The sequence below is a fragment of the Centroberyx affinis genome, unplaced genomic scaffold, assembly GCF_046629955.1.
Source record: "Centroberyx affinis isolate AG114_WGS23_722 - 3 ecotype Tasmania unplaced genomic scaffold, CSIRO-AGI_Caff_v1 ptg006801l_1, whole genome shotgun sequence".
NCBI lineage: Eukaryota > Metazoa > Chordata > Actinopteri > Beryciformes > Berycidae > Centroberyx > Centroberyx affinis.
In genome coordinates, this window is record NW_027283450.1 from 46691 (window position 1) to 67676 (window position 20986).

General features: G+C 41.3%; 1 protein-coding gene across 1 annotated transcript; it reads left to right on the forward strand.

The window, feature by feature from the left end:
• Nucleotides 1–12308: 12308 nt before the first annotated feature.
• On the forward strand, nucleotides 12309–18968 carry kat8 (K(lysine) acetyltransferase 8). The gene is made up of 11 exons (XM_071513166.1): nucleotides 12309–12690; nucleotides 13311–13385; nucleotides 13669–13847; nucleotides 14055–14108; nucleotides 14694–14858; nucleotides 15851–15940; nucleotides 16091–16231; nucleotides 16347–16440; nucleotides 16764–16914; nucleotides 17347–17501; nucleotides 18737–18968. The coding sequence occupies exons 1-11, from the start codon at nucleotides 12366–12368 to the stop codon at nucleotides 18799–18801; spliced, it is 1494 nt and encodes a 497-aa protein (XP_071369267.1). The 5' UTR covers nucleotides 12309–12365; the 3' UTR covers nucleotides 18802–18968.
• Nucleotides 18969–20986: the final 2018 nt, after the last annotated feature.

Consider the following 20986-nt stretch of genomic DNA (forward strand, 5'->3'; position numbering starts at 1 on the left):
ATTGAGCTGCTCAACACCTTGAGGAAGCCGGTGGCAAAGGCCCTCAGCAAAGCCACATGCAAAAAAAGGTGAGTTGTTAATCTCCCTACTCTTTCTTTCCTTTAAAGACTTCTCTCATGTGGATAGTACTTGGAAGGCTGCCAGGATTATGTGATGCAGAAAAATCTCTAACTCTCCTCTTCATTGGTGTTTTGTTTTTATCTTATCATTCTAGGTACAACCGCTTCATTAATGGCCAGCGGACTCTCCATGACTGCCAGAGAGTCCTCCGCGAGTCGAAGAGGGACATGCTGGGTGTCTACGGGAAGCTCCTGAAGCGCCAGCATGTGGAAGAAGAGGAAAAGACGCTGTTCCGCTACTACTGCGAAGCCACCCTGCTCCTGAAACACTTCCAGAGACCCGGAGCAGTGGAGGGATTGACAGTAAGTACTTTTCCCCCCACAGTGTTTCCTCAGTTGGTACAAAGTATCGCATGGAGTCAGTAGAAAATACTGCATGTCCAGATTCAAATAGAACAGGGTTACTTTGTTCATGTCTTTAATTCCCACTGTGTCCTTCATTGTTTTCCAGGAGTCAGAGTGGGTCAACCAGAAACCTGTCGATGGACGAGTCTGTGGGGGTCAGCCATGATAAAACGGCCACCATGCAGACTGCGACATTTGCCCTCACAGAGGAGGAGGCTGCAGTAAGTTCTCTAACAGGCCGAAAAAACTCACCATGAATAACTGTAACACCAGAATCAGAATCAGTTCCTGCTTTGCCTCGCTGGTCCATTTCTTCACCGTTTTGACCAAAGGCTCCATCAATAATTTCTCAAGCATTAACTTCATTCATATCTTATGTCCACAGATGCTGGATGCATACTACCATGGGATCCGCCAAGGATGTATGCAGGACGGTGTAGATGATGAGGGCAAATTTTTCTTGTCCAAATCTGGCAAACCAATTTCAAGCTCCACCAACGACCTCAGGCGTCTGCAAGAACAGTAAGTATTAGCAGAATCCCATGTACTAACATGTATATATTAATATGTACTGTACAGAGAAGGAAGACAAGGATTACATTGCTAGACTGGTTTTGTACTCTTTCTATAATATTATTCAAATAATAACAAAGAATTCAGGGTTGAGAGTGGGATTGTAATCTGAGATTTCTTCTTCATTGCAGCTACAAATTACCAAACATCACCAGCCATGAGTCTTTTATGACAGGTGGAGGGCTGTGCAGTATGGCAAGCGGGAGGAACACCTCTTGTGTAAGTGCAAATACTTTATTATGCAATGATTAAATGAAACGATTAACAAAATTTCTATAAACAAAAGTAACGTAGAATTCACAAGTGTGGATAAGAGTTTGAATTTAAATTTTCTCTCTTTGACAGCCCAATGTTCAAGACGCCCCCCAACTGTCCAGAAGGTGGCAAAGCTCATCAGGGATGAGGGGTGGACTGCCAACCATCCCCGTCCTGAGGACATCGTTGCAAAGTGGAAACCAGCCAAGAGGGTGCAGGTTGAGAGTGATCCACGCATAGGGCAAGGTATGTAAAAATGTCTTGTGAGCAGGAGAGCATTAATCCACCAGTCAAACACTGAGAGAATTATAATCCTATAATGGACAAGCACACTAATGTCACCTTCTTTTGACCACAGGAGTTGCCACCAAAGCCCTTGCCAAGGGCTCCGTCATTTGTGATTATCATGGCAAGGTAATCACAGCAGCAGAGAGCAGGAGGATGATGGAGTCCATGCAGAATGAGATGGGCTCCCTTTTTGTTTTTCAAGGCTGGTGGTCGCGACCTCTGCATCGACGCCCAGACGTTCCCTTGCGAGCGTCACCCATCCCGAAGACACGATTGGCAGAAGGATGAACCGTTCGCGGAAGAACGGCAATGTGAGTCCGCCATCTCACTGCAAGATGAACTTCCCGGAAGGAGCGAGGGATGTCATCCTGTTCCAGGCCTCCAAAGACATTTCCATCAGCGAAGAGGTCCGGTTCGACTACGGAGGGAACCGGAAGTCTTTCCGGGGAGAAGGACTGGACCTCGAGTGGCTGGATGACTGACCAACATAGCAGCAGGTAAAGTTACACAGTCCTTTTATCAGTTTGACTAAGGTGTTGTGGCTTATTAGCATCTCTATAGTTTGAATGCAGGTCCATTAAGAGACACCCTGCAGGCCTCTCCTTTTCTTTCACTGCATCGATAAATTCATACTACTTCTCTTTATCTTTCATCACAGGTGGACAGTGTCTCCAGGATGCAGAATGAAGTCAGCACAGAAGAGGACAGTGGCAGCGCTTTTGATGAAGAAGTCCGATGAAGCTGGCGAAAGAGGCCAATGTGAAATGTCCGCAGGTGGTCATCTCTTTCTATGAAGAGAGACTCACTCGGCACTCATATCCCACCGAAGACGAGAAAACGGATGAAGAAAACGAACACAGGGCGAAGGGGCAGGGAAAAGAAAGAAAGTGTAGTTTTGAACTTCATTGTACATTGTAGACAGCGTGTCCTGGGGTTTCTCACACAGCAGGCAGTGGATGATGCGGCGACCCTTCTCGCTGTGAGAGAGAAAGTAGACAGTGTTTATATATATATATATATAAGTAAGTAATAAGAGTAATAATAACAGTGAAAGTGAAGACTGTTTTTCCTTAATGTGTGGCTGGATTGTCCATTAGACACATGTGAGAATCACCTTCTGTACAGTGAAACCAGCAAGAATAAACATAGTTCTATATACAGTGTGTTTGTGGAGTTTGTCTCTGACAGAGGAAATGCATTTCAGCAAATTTCTACTTTCACATGCAATAGAATAGAAACATCAAGAGGAAATCAGAAAGCACAAATAAGGGGGGGGGCTCACGTGACCCGAACGAGGATGGCTGCATAGAGTGAAGGCTCCTTACAAGTTCGCACATAAAACTACCCCAAACCTCTACAAACCTGACCCACAACTCGGACCTGACTATGTCAAAAAAGAGTGTGACATTTTTACTAAAGCGTGCAAGACAAGCTCACAAAGTGCGAAGAGAACACCGAGGCTAACAACATGGCGAATGTAGCCGAGGTGCTAACTGAGCTAAAAGCGCTCTGACTTCGGATCAAAGCTAGACGCAATAGATAGTCCTCTGGGCGAAATGGTGAACTCTATTACAGCACTAGAGAACAATCTGGTTGATATCAAACGAGATGTACTAACCATCGTCTTGTGGACTTGAATCCAGAGAGAAGTGGAGGAACAGCAAACTCTACTGTCTTGTTAGTGTACTACATCATTGTGTTTTGCCTACAGGTTGCTAATATGGCAACCTTTTAATATTGGATATTTCATTTGTTGGTATAACAATTCAGCACATGTTAGAGTTAAGCAACACATTTGAGAAGGTGTGACTTTTGTAATATTTTGGCTCTGACTTTCCTTTAGGTTAGTAAGGAGTAAGGAGTTACACCAAGTTCTCTCTCTAGAAACTGTGGAGGCATATTTCTGGCACATGGGCGTAGTAGGCAACTATGTTCTCATTGCTATCAGATATCACCAAGAGAAACTGGGGTCTCTGTTAACGTACAAAGCTAAGATTTCCAAGCTGCCCTGGGCCTGAATATAAACCATTTTACACTGGAATTGTTCAAAGAATGGTTTAAAGTAATATGCTTGCAAGTTAAATAGTATTAGCAAGGCATGGTCAGTTGAAATACTGTATGTAGTAATGAGTGCACAAATAGGCATTGATTCCAGTAGTCTTATTTTTTGTGTGAAATAAATATAAACTTCAAAGAAATATTGCTAACAAGTTAAAAAATACAGTCTGTGAAGTCTTTGGATTTCAAAGATTCAGCTAGAAACAACTGATGATGTCACAATTCACTGAACATTCTGCTATTTATTTCTATGAGAATAAAATAGCAATAAAAGTTATACTATCTTCATTTCCTAAAGTGTACCAAAAAAGTTCTCGAGAAAGTTGGCACAAAGATGCGGATCTAAAAGTCTGTATAAGTAGTTAGTGTACCAGACCCACTTGGCCATACTCAGTTTAATATTATCAACACCAATGTGGAATGAAATGAGACATGATGGGGACAAGATTGAAAACAATCACAAAAAAGCATTTGAAGAGGTGATTGAAAAGATGATTTAGATAATGAAAGAACTGTACCATGTTCCATTTGTTTAGACTGCATTTAGCTCTAGGTTATACAGTTACCATTGTATTTGATTGAGAAGCTGCAGTGAGAAGATTGCTGACATGATATAGTTGTAGGACTCCTGAAGCCTGGTGTGTAAAATACATTTGCCACATTTGTAATGAGTAAATGCTAATTATTAGTAACTCAGAGAGAGAGAGAGAGAGAGAGAGAGAGAGAGAGCTGGTGGGGGCCGGGGTTCAATTCCCGGCGTTTACGGAGGACATTTCAACCATAACGGCAGTAGCATTTTCATTTTTTTTAAAGAAGCCTTTTCTTATTTAACCATGACCAAACCCTTCCCCTGACCTTCACCAAAGTGGCTTTACTTGCCTAAACTTAACCGCTGACCGGCCTTTGGGAAGTCATTCAATTGGTGGCGGAGGAACGTAAATGGAGCAGACTCTCATCACCAATCGCATTCAAACAAGTCAATGGGGGGAGGGGGGAGAGTGGAGAAAGGGAGGGGAGTCACAGAAAGGGAGGGAGGAGAGTCAAAAAAGGGGAGGAGAGTCAGAGAAATCACTCTCTGACTGCTCCCGTCGCTCTGTTTGACACTCTGGCTTGACACTCTGTTTCTTCTGATTATGACCTCATAATGGACCAGGGCTCTGTGTCAGCTCCACCAACCAGAGCCTGTTGCAGCTACAGGACATCACAATCTCATTAGAATGTTGTCACAATGATGGCACAATGCTTGTTATGACCAAGTAATGCAATACAGCCTGGCTTTCCCTGTAGGCTGCACATACCTGGTAACCATGCAAGGCAATATGGGCCTTATAGGGTACTCAGTGGCTGATCAGTGAGTGAGTGAGTGAGTGAACGGGTGGATGAGTGAGCGAGCAATGACTGAGTAAGTGACTAGGTGAGTGAGTGAGTGGATTGAACGAGTGCTTCTGACAAATGTTAGTTCATATTAACTAGAATGCTGAGTTCATTCTATCTCATAAATAGCTTATTTAAATTTTTCCTTACAGTAAAATCTGTATTGCTATTTCAATAGACTACACATGTCTAATTAAACAGTTAAATTACTTGGATGTGCAGGCCTACTTCACAATACATTCAAGATTTGGTAATGCAAATCATGCAAACATGCAATAATAACCACATTTTTAAACACAATGTTGGAAAAAGTTTAGAAAAATAATCCTAATCATCAATAGCAATAATCAATAGCTAATTTATATTTAAACACTACATTTTAAACTTTTAAATATACATTTTTAGAAGTTATCAATTCCAGAGCAGAGCCAATAATTCCACTATTAAACTGGAATCAATCAATCAATATATCAACAGTAACATTATAGCAAGCCCATAAAAAGTCCATAACATAACGGTCTTGAGACCTCAGCCTGTTGGAGGTACTCCACCGTGTGTGTTCCAACCTATGGTGGAGAGAAAGAGGTAGAGAAAGAAAAAGAAAGGAGGAAGATAAAAGTGTTGGAGCCAAAATTATGATTGATATGTAGGGTAGGGTTAATATATGACTTGATATGAACTTTTATTATTTGATGAATTATGCATAAATACAATGAAATATGAGGAGTGGAAATAGACTCATTATAAACTGTTGGAATTGTGTTAATGAATTGTTGTTGGAACATGGAGCGTAGACACTCCCCTTTGACAATCAGCTGATTGAGGCAATAATTTTAGTTGGTATCAGCCGGTGTATAAGGTTCAATAAGTATATGTGCCTTTTCCTCATTTTTTGTTGGAAAGTAGCACAAGTTGTTCTCCATTCTACTCCATTCCATTCAGCATGAAGAAGGGTGTCATATTCACACACGTGTGTCTCTTTGGGGGGCCAGGCACCCTTTGGTGACTTTTAAACGCAAGTCGCGTTAATAACAACACAGGTGCCACCAATGCCTTTTCCTCAACTTTTGTTGGAAAGTAGCACAAGTTGTACTCCATTCCATTCAGCGTGAAGAAGGGTGTCATTTCCGCACGCGTGCGTGTCTCTTTGGGGGGCCAGGCACCCTTTGGTGACTTTTAAACACAAGTTGTGTTAATAGGAACATGTGTTGCAATGCTGTTAATAGCAACACTGTGGTTACTCAACGTAAGGTAAGGCAAGGCAGCTTTATTTGTTTAGCACATTTCATACACTGGGGAAAAGTGATTTACAGAGTGATAAAAATACAGTAAAGGTAAAAAAATTTACAATTAAAAAGTGCAAAAGTACAGACAAGAGATACAAAAGATAAAAGACGTAAAAAGCAAACTAGTGCCGTTCAAATCAAATGAAATAGAAAGATAAAAGAACACAACAAATACTCCCACTTTTAGATGCACATTGTGAGTTAACCCATAAGTTTTTCTGTAATTTCCTTTTCCCCTGTCCTTCCTGATTCTAGTCTTGATCTGATATTTACGTCAGATCTCACTAAAGTAAGCATTACCTGGACAAGACGAATGAAAATTCATACTTGCCCGTGTCAGCTCTGTTGGGATCCTGAACAGAAACAGTTAAATTTAAGGTTATTTAAAAGCTAAGCTGAAAAAATACGTTTTTAGCCATTACAGGGTAGAGTAGGCAGTGTAAAATAAGAAAGTTTTTAGCTTTGACTTAAAAGTGGTCTAATATCATCTGGGAGGTTATTCCAGGTCTGTGTTGCATGATAACAAAACGCTGCTTCATCGTGTTTTGTTCTAACTCTTGGGACAGCCAGTAGGCCAGATGTCCTAAGGGTCCTAGAAGGTTCATATGGCACAAGCATGTCAGAGATGTATTTGGGCCCAGAGCCACAGAGTGATTTGTAGACAAGCACTTAACTAATAACTAATAATAACTAATGGTAACTTAAATACCACAGAGTAATAACGTTACCTACCGTTAAGTTTGTAGGGCAGCAGAAGACGAGTTAACACGTTACTGTTTACAAATCCCTCCAGAGGCCATCTGATGAAGCGTCGCCTGGAAAGAAGGATCAAAGACCGTTTCAATCTTAAAATACACAGAAATCTGCATCAATAAGCACTGAGACCACATCTTCTACCTCCAGGAACCAATCCTTCCGGAAGGCAAACCACCTGATTTCTAGCCGCCTCCGTTGAGAATTTGGGCTCGAAAATCTCCACAATGCCAGTGGCCGTCAGGGGTGTGGTGTCCTGGCGGAAGGACTCTTTCATAGTCCTGAGGGTGAGAGGTGACCTCTTGAAGTACTCCCAAGGACACCCAGTCCTTCTTTGAATCTGATGAGAAAATAATAAGTATGTGAATCAATGGGACATGTACTGTTAATGAATTACTGTCACATGCTTAAGTGTTCTCATTCGAGTAGAGGAAATATTAATAATTGAAATTGTATCAAGATCAACTGTAAGGAAAACACCTATACCTATAAGTCAAGCTGTCTTAAGAATAGTTCACTGTCATTACCTACTCATCCTCATGCCAGTGTAGCGGTGGTTAACCTTGAATACTGAATAGATAGGGCACCAGACAAGTAAAACCTGTCAATAGAGTAACTAAAAATCTCCCCGATAGCTCAAAAGACCTCCCACTACAAAATATACATGACTGCCACACCAGTAGAAACTCTGATGAGTGTTTTCTTCATACAACTTACCAGGGGCCTGTCTCACGAAGCAAGTTCAACATATAGTCAAGCTATCTTTGCCTTTGCTGGCTTCACAAAACCTAACACTGCTGATCCCGGATAACCGGTCCCACGTAGCTGGTTATCAACTGGCTCTGTCGACCCAGGATTTACCTATTCAGCTATGAGCATGTTCAATTTACAATTTACAATTTCACATTTGGCAGACGCTTTTATCCAAAGCGACTTACACATGAGATTTGCATACAACACAAGCAAGTTTCTAGATAGGAGAGAACAACGAGAGTAAGTGCTATAGAGCTAAGTTCTGGTCCAACAGGACAAAGGTGCTACGAGACAGTGCAACAAGCTAAGTTCTGGTCCAACAGGACATAGGACACATGAAAGAGGCGGAATTTGTAACAAATAGAACAATCACATGCAACATTGACAGATCCAGATCAGACAATTTAGATAAGGTAAAACAAAAGTATTGATCCCCGTGGGGAAATTAGGTGGTTGCAACAGCAAAGTTAATATGATTCAGCGGGGAAGAGGGACATAGAGTATAAACTAAAATATAAAAAGAAGCAATAGAAACTAGGGATTCAAAAAACTATTGTTCTTCACTCAAATATCGGTGTTCATTTGGCCGAAACATGTCCGTTAGTGTCCAAGTTAGCTTGCTAACATTTTTGCCCTTTTGAATCCTAGAGGGCCGCTCCCCATTTACTGCAACTGTGTGTAAGAAACCTTCTCCAGCACTGAGCCTGGCGGACTCCTGGTAAGTTGTATGAAGAAAACACTCATCCGAGTTTCTACTAGCATGAGGATGAGGAGATGATGTCTGAGTTTTAATTTTTGGGTGAACTATTCCTTTAATAACTAAATTAATTCAATAAATACAATAATCCTGTGAAACATGAGGACAGGATGTCTTCAAATCATATTGTGTGCACTTACAGGATCAAACCAGACCAGAGATTTAGAAAAGATGATCCTTAGGTGTGAGAGTGCATCAGACTTTAGTCTTCCAAAAGTAATTTAATGTATGGGAGGCAATTCACATCTTACTGTTGGAGGGCTCCGTGAATTCGCCCCTCACAGTAAAACTGGAGCAAAGCCTTCATAAGCTCCTCCTTCTGTTCCAGTGACTGCAGGTAACGTAGAAAAGGAATTGAGAGATATCATGCATACTGCCGTGCTTTATTCCCACACCAAACAGACGTTTCACCTCGCACAGGTACTGTATAACAAAAGTGAGACAGAACTAAAAATTAAATTCTATATCATCTAACCATGGTTTTTGTGCCACGTTGTGTCTTTGGAGTTGTCCCCTCAGGAGTCTGCAAAACTCCCTGGTTGGCCCGCCATGATCTATGGCCCCCTCACCTTGACCATCCTCATCACTGAAAACCACATCCAGTTTTGACTCTGGGTCAAAGGCTGGCCACCTGAAGGCACAATCTAACTCTTCATTACGCAGATGATTTATTTGGTTGGCCCTGGGAGCAAGCTGGCTAACCCTTGACCTCAGAGTCTCAAGTCTGGCAGCAATGTCTACAGGTCTGTATGGAAACAAAAGACAGAAATAAGTGTGATTTTTTTCTTCTTTTTTTTTTTACACTAATTTCAGTTCTGAAATCTTACTTTATTCCACGTTTTACACTGGCCACTATAGGCTGAAGTGTATTTTCCATATTTATTTTCCCCATTCACCTAGACCTTTTGCACTTTAGAACCAACCATAACTGACACTGATGAAGCCCGGATGGGCGCAAAAGACAAAATACATAAATTTCTCTTTTGAAATATATGTATAAATAAATGCATCTAATACTTTGCAGGCATCTTCTACTTTCATGTGACTACACTGGGTCTACACAAAAACAGATATTCATAAGAAAATGCAGTGTGCAAGGTTTGGGGGTGCATGCCCCCTTTACTAGGCACAGCACTGAAGAAGCCTGTTGAATTACTGTGTGTGCACAGCCCAGGGACATGCCTCACAAAAGGAAGCTCAACATAATATGCCATCTTCGTGGTAGTTGGCTACACCAAACCCAACAAAACAATCACCAACACTATTTTAACCCTAACCCTAATAAAACATGAATGCTTAGCTTTGAATTCAAAACAGGATTTTCCAATAGCTTAATTCGGATGTAAATTGCTGACCCCCCTAAATTGCATCTCTCTATTTCAGCTGGGCAACTGTTCTGAATTGGTAAAATATGGACATTTCTGTAAATGACTCGTTTGTCATTTGAGGAAATGCGTCACGTAGGGATGCACCAAATTCGGCTGCAGTGAACAGTGCAGGGAACCACAATTCTCCACACCATGTCAAAGAAAAAGAAGCAATGAAAACAATCCAAGAAAGAAACCAAACAGCAAAACAGTGAAATAGAAGAGTGAACTGGTGAGAAGGCCCTGAATTTAAATAATTCTTACTAATAATAAGCCTCGATGTTGACAGCATAACTGTGCCAGTAATGAGGAATTTATAGTGGTACTGATATGAGAATAGACAGTTGTGAGTAAAGTATGATAGTAGTGCAACAAGAAGACTTCACATAAGTGCAATTCTTACTGGCTAAGCCAAATAACAGTACATGTCATTTTACTGTGGAAAGTAAGAAAAAGATTTTCCTCTAAATCCCCAGCCCTACTTTGAACTAGAGCCCTGCATTCTGGCCCGAGTCCGACGGGGCCCGACTCTATTGACAGATTTTCACAACACTAGCTCAGGCTCGGGTCGGGCCCCGGCTCCACGGACCTACCCTGCCTCCGGGTCGCCAACTCTCTCTTTCTCCTACTCCCTCCCCACTACCCCTGTAATAAACATTCCGTACGGGGATAAGAGAGCATTGTTGGCTACTGTGTGCTCTGTTCTGCCCCACGGGGCTTCCCCGTGCCACAACGAGCCATTCTCAATTTCTCAGATGTCCATAGGCTGTTTTCTCATTAGGTTATAGATCTTTTTCTCATTATAACAACATTTGAAAGTTTCTAGAGAAACTTCTCTCGTTATAATGAGATAAGTTGGTTTGCTGTAATAACAAGAAAAGATGTCATTATAATGTGAAAATATCTTTCACTGTGACATCAATACACTGCTGTAGTAGATAGCTTGCTTGGTCATGAACCAGAACCCGCCCGCAGAACAGGCTGTTGCAACGGTTGCAACTATCAAAGAATGGCAAATCACTTGCTTTTGCTTGTCTGAATGCAGCCATTACTACAATGCAACAACTTGGGAGTCTTGACGGGAGAGTGACCACTATTGTTAGGGTGCAGTGATCGAGTGCACTTACCTTGCTGGCCTGAGGAATTGGAAAAGGAAATCGAATGTCTCAAGAAATAAATGAATGAATGAATAAAAACATAACTAATATGGTATTTATTCATTGATTTATTTATTTATTTATTTATTTTTACCACTTAATTAATTTATTGATTTATGTATTCCTTTATTCGTTAATGCATTTATTTATTTATTTATGCATGCAATTATTATTTCATTCATGTATTGATTTATTTATTCATTTATTTGTTAATGCATTTATTTATTTATTTATTCATGCAATTATTTCTTAAAATGACAGTTCTGATCCTCCATACTAATGAGGCAATAATGGATATGGTGGTGCCTTGGTTGAAATAAGTGTTGAATTAAGGATTGTTGGGTGTATTATGGCAAAAACAGTGGCAGAGAGAGAGAGAGAAAAAAAGGCATTTTTTATTCGGTAACACTTAATAACCATAATAACCATCATTAATACATGGGAAATTGATAGTTAATTAAACTTTAGTTAATAGTTATTTTACTGTTAACAAACAATGAAATGTTCATTAATAATGTTTACTAATTATTAGCAATGCTATAATTTATGTTATTTTATCATTCGTTTGTGTAATATAAAATCATTTGTTTATAAATTATATATTGTATCATAGCTTTTTACCCCTTTTACCATCTCTTATCAGCTATGATACAATATATAATTTATAAACAAATGATTTTATATTACACAAACTAATGATAAAATAACATAAATTATAGCATTACTAATAATTAGTAAACATTATTAATGATCATTTCATTGTTTGTTAACAGTAAAATAACTATTAACTAAAGTTTAATTAACTATCAATTTACCATTTATTAATGATGGTTATTATAAAGTGTTACCTTTTATTCTATTCAAGTATCAGTGCGAAAATGGGAAACGGGATGAGATGGAGTTTAATGGGAATTTCTATATTCTTTTTGTGGTTTCTAGTGTCTTTCTCAGGAAAATGAGCAGCAAGCGGATGTTGCACATAGAATCATTCCATTTTTACATGATACTGGTCTGCGTTCTCGAGTGAAGGCGGACTTGGGAGTCTCTCTTATACGGTGTATTGCAATTTTTCACCCGAGGAGGGCAGTAATGTGCGTCATGCGTCTAATCTGCCCATGAATCATGAATCTAGATGATCCGCCCCTAGCAGCGACGCCATCTTGGCAAGCTGTTGTTGTTGGTTCCGCTCTCTTTGAAGAATAGTCGAGAACGCCCCCCTCGGAAGTGCGCAGGCTCGCAGAGTCCGCGGCTTGGGGTTGTTTTGAAAACGACAAAAGATTATGCCTGGCGGGTCCGACTTTCACAAGAACTATATTAATAATAATAATATTAAGGGCCTTGGTGCTACAATGGACGTAGACATGGAGTCGAGACATATCGGAACTGAGCGGGGGGAATTGGACACTGGAATCCCGGCTGCTTGTTCTTCTAACGGCAGTGGCGGGGAAGAGGATGAAGCGGAGGCCATTGGTCGGCCCGGAGAAACCGGGGGCTCTGGTAGTCAGCACATCCAGGACGGAGGGGTGCTGGGCTGCGGCAGGGAGCAGGAAGGGACGGTCGACATTGGAGAGACGTATTTATGCCAGCGAGTTGACAAGACATGGCGTGAGTGTTTGACTGCTTTACCGGGTCTTGCTCTACTCTATCCCACCACCGTTTAAGTTGCAGTTGAGCCGATACGTGACGTTCTCTTTTGTATTGGAAAGCACGGCACGCCAAACTCCATAAAAATTCGGCAATGTAGCGTCTCCTTGCTTGTCTGCAAGCGTGCTTACCCAGTGATAGAATATGACCTAATAACTTTTACAATTCACCAGGGTGTTCTTTTGAATTCGGCACATAGGTAATCTACCAAGCAGCATAAATTTTTAATAAAACCTAGCTTTTAGAATTTATTCACAATGCTTGCCACGATGTAACGTTAACGTTATTATGGTGCAAGAAGATCGTGGGAATAACAGGTGAACCAGCTATAAAAGTTGACATTTCCATGAAACAAATTCTGTTTGGTGGAATATGTGAGTGCCGAATTGAACAGAGTTTCCCAAGGATTCGTAACAGGTCTTAAGTCATGCTCTATCAGCTAAATATATTTTCCAGGAAGCAAGAATGTATTAAATTAGCAGAGTTTTGAATGGAGTTTGGCCTAACGGTTCTCTCTATACTGGACAGAACGGCACGTAACGGGGATCAGAACTTGTTGACTAATCTTGCTCTCTTTTCAGACTCAGCTGAGGTTATCCAGACCCGGATAAATGAGCAGGAGGGCAGGGAGGAGTTCTATGTGCACTATGTTGGATGTGAGTAGCTCGATTTAGCTAACAACAACAACAAAAACACATTATTTCTTCATGTAATGCACGTGGACAAAACCTTCAATTTCCTCTCCATAATCTGTAGCTTCTAGTTCTCTATCATCTCTGATCCATTGTCTTTCTCCCCACTATTACTTTCCTAGGGATTCCTTCTGTTGTGTTGTAATAATAACAGAGACTCTAATACCCATAATGCCCTGCGGGGCAGTCAGGCAACACACAATGCATTTTTTTGTTGCACTGTGGTAACCCGTTTCCTTTTCCACAGTTAACAGGCGCCTGGATGAATGGGTGGGTAAGGCCCGTCTGGCGCTTACCAAGACGGTGAAGGATGCGGTCCGAAAGAGCACAGAGAGCGGAGGCATTGGTGACTTGGGCGAGCAGCCTGAGAGGAAGATCACCCGCAACCAGAAGCGCAAGCATGACGAGATCAACCACGTACAGAAGGTGAGCCATCGGCCACTTGGCCTGCACCAAGTACAGACTCGGTGGCCCGATCAGTCCTATGAAAAACACTGACTGAGGGACTGTCAAGTCAGTTACCGATATGTCAGTGGAATCAGTGAATCTGTACTGCTTTGTTCTGTTCACGGTGATATTCTTTATCTGTTAGATGTTTGGTTTGTTTCTAATAGGCTTCTTGCTTCTTCTCAGACATACGCAGAGATGGACCCAACAACAGCCGCCCTGGAGAAGGAGCATGAGGCGGTAAGGTGGAGTGTGTGTGGTTATGTGTGTCTGTTTGTTTCTTGTTAATAGTACATAAATTGCCTTGCTCTGCTGCCCATTAAGTTAATTTTAGTTCACCACTCCTGTATCCCCTACATGAGTGGTTCTCAACGTGGGGTCCGGGGACCACCAGGGGTCCTTGAGGGAGATCCAGGGGGTCCCCAGCAAATTGATGAATTGTTAAACTTCACCATTATTTCATTTATAAGAAGTTAACACAATTAGAGAATGTAGAAGAATGACTATTTTGATCATAGTTTCTCTGTTATCTCTCTACCTACAATACAGATAGTCATGGGATTCTGGACAAAATCACATCTGACAATAAAAATATTCTTAGATTTGAGTCCAAGAGACAAAATCTCATCAAATGGGGGTCTGTGGCTTTAATGTGGACTAAATTAGGGGTCCTTGATATGAAAAAGGTTGAGAATCACTGCCCTACATCACAAGGTTAAAAGGCATGTACATTCACTGTTGTCTCAAACTATTAGGTGTTTCTCCGTCAGCGTGGGATGCAATGTTTTTCCTCATCGTACCACACCTCTCTCTCTCTCCCTCCAGATCACCAAAGTGAAATACGTGGACAAGATCCAGATAGGGAACTTTGAGATCGACGCCTGGTACTTCTCGCCGTTCCCCGAGGACTACGGCAAGCAGCCCAAGCTGTGGATCTGCGAGTACTGCCTCAAGTACATGAAGTACGAGAAGACCTTCAGATATCACCTGGTCAGTTCAGCTTTTAGCACTGTGATGTAGGGCTGCAACTAACGATTATTTTCATTGTCGATTAATCTGTCGATTATTTTCTCGATTAATCGATTAGTTGTTTGGTCTATAAAATGTCAGAAAATGGTGAAAAATGTGGATCAGTGTTTCCCAAAGCCCAAGATGACGTCCTCAAATGTCTTGTTTTGTCCACAACCCAAAGATATTCAGTTTACTGTCATAGAGGAGGAAAGAAACCAGAAAATATTCACATTTAAGAAGCTGGAATCAGAGAATTTGGACTTATTTTTCTTAAAAAATTACTCAAACCGATTAATCGATTATCAAATTAGTTGGCGATTAATTGAATAGTTGACAACTAATTCATTGATTAATTGATTAATTGTTGCAGCTCTACTGTGATGAAGCTTGGAACACAGGTTGCAGCTAGGGATGTAGGATGGAGGGATGATATTGCATATAAAGCTAATAATTGGGTATTCACTCATGATAACATGCAAATTAGATACAAGTTAGATTTTCCCGCATAGAGAGCAGGAGAAGTGTTGGTACAAAAACAGATGTGACATCTTTTGTTGTTGTTACTATAAGCACCGTGTCTTTTTAGCATTGCTGTCAGTTCATATTGGTATGGGATATGGGTTACATCCTAGAATAGGTATAAACATCCATCCGCAATAAATCAGATATGAGGAGAAATATGGAATTGAGCATGAAAGCCTGCAGCGTGAACACAGCCTTGGTTTTCTTTAATATTTGAACATAGATTGGATCTGTCATGTAGTATCCTGGAGTATTTCGCAAGCAAGGACTTCCAAGGACCCAAATTCATGAGCCAAGTCTCTTATTATTCATCGGAAGTAACGGATATCATCGGTTCTTGGTGCTGGCCGATGGTTAAAGTTCAGTCCTCAAGAGGAGCCATTGTCAGCCGAAAAAAGCCTTACAACTTGAACGTCGGGAGGTTTGACCCACATCCTTTGTCTCTGCAGTCGCACTGTCAGTGGAAGCAGCCTCCAGGCAAAGAGATCTACAGGAGGAGCAACATCTCTGTGTATGAAGTGGACGGGCGGGACCACAAGGTGAGCAGCCGGAGCCGGAGAGTCCACGCCACACCTCAAGCTACGGGCCTAAACTTAGGGTTAAAACTCAGATAATATGGACTCATCTGTAATGGATTTAATTCATAATGCTGTAGTAATGATTGTTGGTTGTCGGGTCTCTGTTGGCAGATCTACTGTCAGAACCTTTGTCTACTAGCCAAGCTCTTCCTAGACCACAAGACGCTCTATTTCGACGTGGAGCCCTTCATCTTCTACATCCTCACTGAAGTCAACAGGCACGGGGCGCACATCGTCGGCTACTTTTCCAAAGTACGTTTTATCATCATGGCCTGTAATGCCACTCACTATATGACATCACAGTGTACAGATGTGCGATATGTGTTCAGTTTGAGTTTTAACCATTGGCTGTGTTTTTGTTTTGCAGGAGAAAGAGTCTCCAGATGGGAACAACGTGGCGTGTATCCTCACTCTGCCCCCCTACCAACGCAGAGGCTATGGAAAATTCCTCATAGCTTTCAGTGAGTAGCAGAGCATGGCACATGTATGCAGGCATCATATGTGTGTATATGTGCACACACACCATCAGGATACATTCATAATTGTGCCTCAGAATACACCTCAAAATCATATAACTTATTTCATACATCTGTTTTTTTCCATGAATGGGATCATGTCAATATTAGGGAACATCTAGCAGTTTTGCAATGTTATATTTTGCATACTCAGAGTTATATGCACACACATTTTTTTGCATGATTGCACTAATGAATGACCATTTCACTCATTTAATACAATCTCTCTTTTTTGCTGTCTCTCTCACTGTGTGTGTGTGTGTGTGAAGGTTACGAGCTGTCCAAGCTGGAGAGCGCAGTCGGTTCCCCGGAGAAGCCGCTGTCGGACCTGGGGAAGCTGAGCTACCGGAGCTACTGGTCCTGGGTCCTGCTGGAGATCCTGAGGGACTTCAGAGGGACCCTGTCCATCAAAGACCTCAGGTTAAGACCAAACAGCACCCGCCAAGACAGGAGCGAGAACACAGCGTAGCGTCGTACCGAGGAAGGGAACGTGCCAGATTGGCATCCGAGCTCCGTAAACCGGTCCTCCCTTCGGGACGGCGCAGCAGAGAAGTGCTGTGACCGTTTGGGTTGGGAGGAAGAAAAACCCTCCCCCTCTGCTGCCTCTTCTTCAGACGGAGTACATGAAGAAGAGTCGCAGCCAAGAGGAGACATCTTGTCTCACAGTATAGACACTGTCGAGCCATGGCCACTATATGCCGAGTAGTAATATTTGAATGTTCTAACAGTGGGCTTGGTTAGTGATCTAGTAGGATAAAACTCTCTAATAGGAAACTTAAGTGTAAAAAACCCTTGACAGCTCAGTGTCGATGCTAATGCTAGAACCTCCTTCCTTCCTTCTTTTATTCCCAGCCAGATGACCAGCATCACCCAGAGTGACATCATCAGCACGCTGCAGTCGCTCAACATGGTGAAGTACTGGAAGGGCCAGCACGTCATCTGTGTGACGCCCAAGCTGGTGGAGGAGCACCTGAAGAGCGCCCAGTACAAGAAACCACCAATCACAGGTGTGCAGATGCAGACTTGTTTTCATTATACTAAGGAGGAAGTTCCATGGACTACGTTCATTCCCTAGCCCAGTGGTTCTCAGTGTAGGGTCCAGGGACCACCAGGGGTTCTTGAGGGGGTTCCAGGGGGTCCCCAGCAAACTGATGAATTGTTTAACTTCAGCATTATTTAATTTACAAGAAGTTAACACAATTAGAGAATGTAGAAGAATGACTGTTTTGATCATAGTTTCTCTGTTATCTCTCTACCTACAATACAGATAGTCATGGGATTCTGGACAAAATCATATCTGACAATAAAAATATTCTCAGATTTGGGTCAGAGAGACAAAATCTCATCAAATGGGGGTCCGTGGCCCTAATGTGGACTAAATTAGGGGTCCTTGATATGAAAAAGGTTGAGAATCACCTAACCTAAATTTAACTAACCTTAAAAGTGGTAATCCACAAGATCCTTGTTTATTTTTTTTTTTATTTTTTTTTTTTTGTCTCCATCATCCACCTGTCAATCAAACAGCGTCTAGTATTGTGACGTCTTTTTCCTTAGATTTTCTGTTGATGAAGTACAGACATACAGACATTTATTTATATAAAAATGTTGAGGATTTTTAATGTAACGCTTACCCTACCCTAACCTATCATTTATCGTCTTTCAGTGGAATCATATCGTGATGATGTGAAGATATTTTAATATCGTGACACACATTTCTGCTGTCTGAATTCATGATGACAAGCAAATTTTACTTAAAAACTCTGATAAAATGAGGTATGGTAGGAATATTATTTGAAAATTTCAGTTTTGTTTGACATCACACCTAACATTACCATTCGGTTCAATGAGATGAACATTAATTTGATTATTTAACGTGATTTTGCATACATGAACCATATCGTGATATATATTGATATCGAGAAAAATCCTTATGATTATCATTGCCCAGCCCTAATTCTCAGACTGTACTTTCTTTCCCCTGCACCAGTGGTTTTCCCCGTTTCTGCTTTTGCTTTGCTGTGTGTGTGTGTGTGTGTGTGTGTGTGTGTTGTCGTCCCATGAGGCTCATGTCCTAGCAACAAGCTTGATAGAATCCCCCAAGACTCCCTCTGTATCTTTCTGAGAGAGATGCCTCACATTTTCCTCTGTATGGTTGTTTTATCTGTATTGTTTGTGATGATATTTGATGTGTGTGTGTTTTCTGGTTACATCCTAGTAACAGCTGTCCCTGTCTCTTTTACAGTGGACACTATGTGTTTGAAGTGGGCGCCGCCCAAACACAAGCAAGCCAAGCTGTCCAAGAAGTGAGAGGCGGAGCCAGCGACGCCACACCCGTCTGTCAATCAACCCGCACATACTGTATAGTTTGCCATCCTCTCCTCGTCATGCGAAGCCCTGCTCTTAATGAGGAACCAATGTACATTACTAGCGTCTCATTACTAGTACATTACTAGTATTTTGTGTTCTTTTTATATATATAAATAAGTGAATATTCACATTTGTGTCTCCATTCGTTTTTGGTTTCTGTGCTTTTAGACCAGTGGTTCTCAACGTGGGGTCCGGGGACCACCAGGGGTCCTTGAGGGGGTTCCAGGGGGTCCCTGGAAAGTTGAATGAATTGTTAAACGTCAGCATAATTTCATTTACAAGAAGTTAACTCGATTAGAGGATGCAGAAGAATGATTAGTTTCACTGTTATCCCTCTACCTACAATACAGATGGGAATTCTGGACAAATAAAATATTTTCAGTTATATTCTCATTTGGGTCTGAAAGGCAAAATCTCATCAAATGGAGGTCTGTGGCTCTAATGTGGACTAAATTAGGGGTCCTTGATATGAGAAAGGTTGAGAATGACTGGTTTAGACAACAGTCACTTAATATTCTGATAGATAATAATCGTCACGTATAAAGTGATGTCAGACTTTCATAGGGGCAATATGATTATTAGTGTAAATCATACTGAACACCAAAATCTGGAAAATGTATGGAATTTTGAAATTTAAAACTGTAGGGACCCAGTAGTAATGCAGAACAAGGTTAATACAATATGGGAAAAGTTTTTTTTAATTGTATCTACTTGAAACACAGTATGACTTCATGTCCCTAAACATTTAATTTCCTGGTGTCTTTTTTTTTTTCCCCGACAGCTTTGTTTATTTAATTTGGTTATTAAAATTTGTAGTCAAATTCAGTTCCAGGTAGTATTTAAAGAGGTTTTAAAGTCTTAAATGGAATACCTGTCAGCAGTTTTCCTATTCAAACCAGCTTGATGTACACCATAACAGATGTCTCTTCCCTATCATGCAAATTAACAATGGCGTCGTACGCTGTGCAGGCGTTACTCAATTGTAAAATGATATTTGGCCTGCATGACGCGTGCTGCGGAGGAGAATAGAAAGGCAGTGTAGGGTTTCACTGCAAGATGTTAGGCGCCATTATATTAATGAAAGCCCAAGAGACCTTCAGCAGCAAGCCGGTTCTGCCGCGGTAATATTAACTAGTCTCAAAGGAACTGGCTGACAAAGACGGTGTGTTATAGCAGCGGTTTTCAAACCACCCACAATTCTCAGCCAGTATACTCGCATCCTATTTCACTACCTATAAAAAGTAAAACTTTTATGTTATGAATGTTATGTGGAAAGGTGTACAAAAGAGAGAGGAAAGCCAGTAAAGAGGTAGAAATGTCTCTATCCACCCGACTGGTTTCCCAGCAGCCAATGGGAGAGGTTGTGAGGGGAAAGCCGAGCTCTCTGATTGGTTAAGCTAGAAGGTACAGGTGCTCTGCTCCTCCCCGCCTTCTGGTTTGACCACGTTCTTCCAGCTGCGTCAAGGCAGCCGGAGTTAGCCAGAGCCAAAAAACCGGAAGTAACGCGATGTTGCCTTCAAAATAAAAGCAAAAATGTGTCCCTGTGGGTAGAAGAACTTCTATTCTACAGCCTATAGGAACAATTGCACGATAGGAATGGGTTAAAATAGACTTTATTAAATAGCAGGCACCCCTCCAATTGGTCTGATATAAATTTGGTGTTAGAGAATTTCTTTTTATATTTTTGGCAGCCCTGTGTATATTGCATCTTACATAGAAATATATGGCTATTTATGCTGTGAAAATATATATATATTTTTTACACGTATTCTTTATTTTCATTTTGGAAAACTTTGTAAATAGTAGACAGTTGTCTGCTAGTGTGCTTTGTGACTATTTTTGGCAGCGATGTATAGCCTATGAAATCGTATACAGGCCAATGTGGCTATGAATATGAACTGTGAAAAGGAGAGTTGGAGAAAAAAATAACATAATACACAAAAATCACTGTAACGCATGTTCGTCAACAAGGGTTTTATTTTGTTATAGCCGGAAGTCATATGTTTTATTCTTGCTAACTTGACTCCGGTGACTTTTTCCCCGTTATCGTATGAGTAGCGGACTAAACGGATGTCCCTCTACTTTCTATCCTGTTCTGTTCAATGGACAAGTAGCGTTAGAAACC